This window comes from Protopterus annectens, chromosome 11.part0, assembly GCF_019279795.1.
Source record: "Protopterus annectens isolate FY-2018-M chromosome 11.part0, PAN1.0, whole genome shotgun sequence".
NCBI classification, from domain to species: Eukaryota; Metazoa; Chordata; order Ceratodontiformes; family Protopteridae; genus Protopterus; species Protopterus annectens.
The window spans coordinates 336878976-336884975 of record NC_056745.1 but is presented as its reverse complement, the minus strand read 5'-3'; the positions used below and the strand labels follow the sequence as shown (position 1 = coordinate 336884975).

The 6000-nt window shown below is 40.0% G+C and overlaps 1 protein-coding gene across 1 annotated transcript in view; it reads left to right on the top strand.

Annotated features, from left to right (window-relative positions):
* HCFC2 (host cell factor C2) overlaps nt 1-6000 on the top strand; it is an 886151-nt gene that overhangs the window by 666581 nt on the left and 213570 nt on the right. Inside the window, exon 17 of the mRNA XM_044087200.1 lies at nt 282-401. Coding sequence (XP_043943135.1) covers nt 282-401 — 120 coding nt within the window. The remainder of the gene's footprint in view (nt 1-281; nt 402-6000) is intronic.

Genomic DNA, 6000 nt, shown 5'->3' with positions numbered 1-6000 from the left:
AAGAAAGATTATTCATGTATACATGATTACAGGCTAAGGACTCTGTGTCAATACCGAATGTTGATAAATGAACATGTGTGGGAAGTTCTTGATAACCATACTCTTAAATCTCAGATAACTGCTCACTTGTCATTTATTGCTGAAGTTTTTCCATGTATGTAAGCCATCAACAGTGTGCAGGATGCAGCATTATAGGAGTGTTTAGTTAATTCATAATTGCACTAAGAGATCTTTGGCATTTGTAACTGTTGTGACAGAATTAGAGATGTTCTCTTTTACAGTCCTCTGCAATGGTTAGGAATGATGACCTTCAGTGGTATGACGTTGGAATTTTTAAAGGGAATACAACTACAGTAACACATTTTTACCAACCACCAGCAGGACAACCGAATACTACACTGGTAAGTTGTACATTACCTAATTTCTGAATATACTGATTTAAATGTCTGCATGCTTAAAAATATCACTTGAGAGAAATCAAGTATAACAACCAGTGTCACCTGATACAAAGCCTGGAATTACTTCAGAAGTAACATTTTTATGTCTGGGAAAAATTCAGTGTTTGTTGTTCAGCAGGCCTTGGCATGCATTCCATGCTAGCTCAGTGGGTATAATTTTTTCAGGCTTCATTTGCAATTCACCCTTCTCCTGATACCCTACAGCTTCCTCTTCCATTTTTTCCTGCTGCTTATCATGCTTGGTTTCTGAATTGTTTACATTGACTGTTGACATTTGAGTCTGGGCATTGTGAGTGTTGGATGGTGACCTTCTTTGCCAATTAATTTGTCATTGTTTGTTGTAATTTAGGAAATTTGCTATTTGAAATCTACTCTTTACATGAGGGGAGTGTTTATGCCCTTCTCTGTTTGCTGAGAGTTCGATTCCCTTTGAGGGCCTTTGGCGGATTTCTACCATTTTTCTTCCTTGTTTTGCAGTCACACCTCATACTTCTAATAAGTCTGCCTGTGACAAGAATGTCAGTCATGCTGATAGTCATGATAAGTGAGTATAGCTTAGACTGAGAACTTGGTTCAGAGACCTTGTGATATTTGAGCAAATTTTTATGAAGCTACTTTAAAGTGGTATAGGAAGCAGCTTTCATACCTTTTTGCTCATAATCTGTGTTAAGCAGAAGTCTCAGCAAAACACTCCTTTTTTGAGTTTTGGTTTTGTTGGCTATCAAGATAGGCAGACTAGGTTTTACATTTCCTTCCCTTCCTCCTTGTCTGTAAAGCCAGAATCCATCCATGTCTACTTAGTCTAAGAAGTGTTTTATTGGCCAATCAAGCAGTCAGCCTTTAAAGACAAACATTCCAAGTTAATTACATTTAAAGCCATGTTTTCTGCAGAAAAAGTTCATGTTACTGCGATGGAAGAATCCCTCACCTATGACCCTTCAGCTGTTGTGTTGAGTTCTGCTTAAAGGTCAAACAATTTCAGCAGTTTTTGCTCATACCGTGATTTGGCAGGATCTTGTACTCTTCCCTGTTCAGCAGTCTCCAGCTGTGCTCTGCTGTTTATTGATTATATTGAGCTTGCTAAGGCTCTTATGAAACTTTAACAAAGGCAGACACCTTTAAATCCTCTCCACTCTTTCAGGTTTGCAGTATGTGTGATGGCACAGCTTATTTGAGCAATCCATTTTTTTCTCAGTTTTCTTATTCTCATGAATTCATGGTCTTTGCACTATGGTTGTCAAGAGTACCAGATCTTATGCTCACAGCCCATTTTACTTGATTCCATTCTCCCTGCTCCGTATTTGCTCCACAGGGTTCAAAGTTGGCCTGGCTTGTACAGGCTTAGCTGTCTGCCCTGGCATTGACCCATCATGGGCTCAAGTATTGGCTTCTTCAAGTCCTATGTCAGTCTTTGCAGTGTTCGTTCTGCCTCTCAAGTGTCTGACTTCGGGTCCGGTATTGTCCTTCCTAGTGTTGGCTAGATTAGCATTAGGTGGGTCAGTGCAGAGTACTCAGTTTGTTTCTTAGGGAGTCCAGTGTCGCTTCTTCTAGAATTGGGCTACTCTGATGCAAGTGTTGACCCCTTCTCCAGCACAAACTTTTCAGGCAGTTTCTAGGTGGTCTGCAGAGAATCAGAATGTCCTGAAGTGAAGATTGGTTGGTCCAATTCAGTCTTGCAGAATGTACTCTGCTTGCTTTCCTCTCAAGTTGAAGAAGGTTCACTTGCTAAAATGTTGGAGATTCCCAAGTGTGCTGCATGACCATTTGAGCCTGTAAGATGTCCCAAATATTAGATGTGTACATACTGTTTAACATGTGATGAATCTGCCCTTGTAAGTGCAGGAGTACACCCATAAGGTATGCAGTTTTAAGTCTGCATAAAATCCTTTATAAACTTGTCACATCTAGGTACCATGGTCCTGTTACCTAACACCCAGCACATCCTGCTGTTCACTTATCACATCCTGTATCAGAAGAGCTGAGACATTTCAGTACTGGGGCTAGGAGTAAAGTACTGTCTATTTTGTCTACTTTTTTTCTTGAGGCAAGAAAGGATAATGAGACCTCACCTTCTATAGCTCCTATAACTTCTCCATTTGAGAAGAGAGAGCCATGCTTATGAAGGTCTGTCTGGACTAATCTAGTGCCCTCATGCCTTCATTCCAGAAGTGGCCAATCCAGAGTCTGAAGGAAACGGATTGGGAACCTTGGGTCACTTTTCCCATGGAGCCTGTTCTCAAGGATGCAATTTATGCATTTCGGAAGCATCAGTATTCAGTTTTTTGCTCCTAAGAAGGATGTCCCATACAAAATCTTGCTGGGAGTGGAGTAATAGTCCAATTAAGAATTACTGAGCTAATCCCTTTGCACTCTTTCTGCTTCAGCATTAATCTCAGAGACCATACTACCTTTCTGGTTTTTCACCCGATAAACAGCTCAAAGCTTTGTACAGAGAGGGTATTCTCTGCCTCATTGGAACCTGTGTCCCATAATTAGCTGTGTTTAGAGGAACTGGATCCTTAGCTCTTCTGTACATTTCAAAAATGTTTCTTCAAACCCTAAAGGCTTTAATTTCATCAGTTTTCCAAGGAAATAAAGATATGAGTGTAGTATAGTTAAGAACATGTTAAAGGCAGAGGTGAATAGGTCCAGAGGTAAGTGTCGTGGTGTCTAGTGTATTTTTTTTAGTGCTACTTTGAATGCTTATAGTTGGATTTTTTGGCAGTAATCACAGTGCTCTTTATAAATATCAAGTTATTTTGTATCCAGTGATTGTTTCAGTGATCTTGTCCCCATACTAACCTAACATTACTTTAGCATCCTGAATGTTAGTGTATCACAATATGACGATGTTCATTTACACTGTATATCAATATTGCTGTACTAGGACACAGAGTTTGGAAGTATATGGGGTATTTGCAGATAGACAATCTAAATACGAGTGGCAAAGGTTAAAGTTTCCTGCCTTGTGTCAGTGCTTAACCAAGCTGGTAAGAAGAGCTGTATGTTTTTGATGGTTGTGCACTACTTTATTTAATGAGAACACTACATGCTTATAGGATACAAGAATGCTATATCATCTGTACCTTTTTGAGCTCATTTATTTATGAAAACCTTGTACCTTGGTGGAGGAATCATGGTTTCCTTAATGTGAATATGTAGTTAGGTCTCAGGACACTGCCAGAATGTCAGGTTTCTGTTTCAAAGTCTTAGTGTTTGAATTTTGTCTGGAAAATATTTTAGATGGAAATATGATGACTTAAGAACTGTCAGCTGACCTTTAATTACAGTGATTTATAAATGGCAATGACCAATTTCTAATTAAATGGCACAAACTCCAGCCTAATATCAACAAAAGAGATGTGAATAAACAGGATAGATTGACCAATGACTGTTGTACAACAGCATACCCCAACAGTTGTCTCATTCTTGATGGTGCAAGATGGCCACCTTCTGTCTGTGATTGGATGAGTTCAAGTCTCACACATATGCCTGGTAAAAGGGAAGTAAAGCTGAATGTTGTTGGCATAGCAGTGAAACTGAATACCTCCAGTCCATGCTTTAAACTCTAAATGGAATGGATGACTGTTGTGGGTCCACATCATTAACCCTCAGTGTTATAGCTAAGGTCTTCACCTCACAGACACAAGGTACAGGGTTAATTCCTGACCTCCAGTCACTGTTTGTATGGAGTTTGCATGTTCCTCCCTTATCTTTCTGAGATTCCTCACAACTCCAAAAAATATGCTCAGTGTTTCCACTTCAGGAGTTATTGGGTTCAAACCTAACCTTTCCAATTGAACTTGAGGTAGTGCACCAATAATTGAATGGCGTTCTGGGCAGCAGCACAAATTGTATGTGGTGTCCTTCAGAGGAAAAGTTGTGTAGATCAACTGCTTTAGGCATCAGCTGTAGTGTAGAATATCCTGTAGGTAAGAAAATATGGATCACAGACTAAACACTAAGGTCTAGTCACTTGTCAGTGTAAAAATTAGCTGTAATTGATTTGATCACATTGACAAATGTCACCAAAAATGAGCAGTGGTATTTGCCAGTGCTAATTGGGTTGAGAACGTTGCCTTTTTCCACCTACAGTAGGGACCCATGCTAATGATGGAAAGAGTGTATACATCCCTATTAGCCTGTGTATTCCTCTCATAAAGCCTAGCAGCCCTGGATCAATAAATTACTGGCTGGTCACTGTCCAGTTTCCCATCCTGGATCACTTGAGGTAGCTCTGTTGAATGAAAGCTGGATGCAAACCCATTCAAAATGCCAAAAAAATGAACTGAGGATTGCTTCATTGAATATAGATGGTTCACTGACAAGATGCAGTTTGGAAGTGGATGACGTGTTGGTAAAGAGGAGACTGGATATTCTATGTATCCAGGAGATAAGGTAGAAGGTGAATGCAGCAGTCACTTCACTTAGGATTCAGAGCCTGCTACTCAGGAAAGGGCAGACAAGAAATGGTGTTGGAGTTATGGTGAGAGGGAGAGCATCTTCTGGTAACAGTGAATTATGTTATCAGAATTAGTGATAGATTCATAGAAATTAGATTTCAGTGTAGAGATAGGCTGAGATTATGTATACCGCTTTATGTCCTACAGCAACACTATGATTGTGAGGAAAAGAGTGTATTCAGACAGCAGTTGCATGCTGCTAGATGAAGCGGAAGATAATTAGCCGATATTGATGATGGAGGACATGAATGCTCATAATTAGAGCAGGATATGAGGACTGCCTGGATCCACATGGGTGAGGCAAGAAGAGTAAAGGAGAGGCCATTCTAGACTTCTGTTTGGCAAATGACTTGGTAGTGGCCAACACATGGTTCACCATATGACACATTCACAAGATCAGATACAAGTGTGGTCAAAATGCAACTCTAGTAGACTTTCTACTAATAAGGAAAGGGCACTGGGGTAGAATCAGAATTTGCAAGGTCATCATCAGTGAAACTGTCTTTATCATAAACCCTTGGTAGCTGCAGTCATCTGTAAGCACTGGTCAGAGAAGGTGCTTAGGTCAACAGAGACTAGGCTGAAGACCTGGAAGTTGGTTACAGCAGAATCTCCAAAAGAAGAGGAAATAGATGGCTGCATTTCAAAACAAGAAATGCGAAGACTATAGAACAGATATGCAGCTGAGCTAGGTGTACAAATATACATAAAGAAAGTTGGAGGAGGACTGATTGCAGATGTCCAGAAAAGTATCAAAAGAAAGGAGGAGTGCAGGAAGAAGTGGGACATAAAAAAGATAGACCAGGCTGAGAAGGAATAATGGTTGTGTAACAGAAACTAAAAGAGCAGTCACAATGGCAAAAAACAAGCTGTCAGAGAAACTCTACCGGCTTCTAGAAAGCGACTAAGCAGATGGCACAAAGAAAAACTATTAGATTACAAGGCAAAGAATGAAAAGTACTCCTCAGACAATATTTATAAAGGATGTCAGCAACTGTTTGCTTACCAATCCAGAGTAGATCAAAAGCAGATCAAAGAAGTACTTCCAGCAGCTTCTGATTAAAGAAACCCTACGTAAG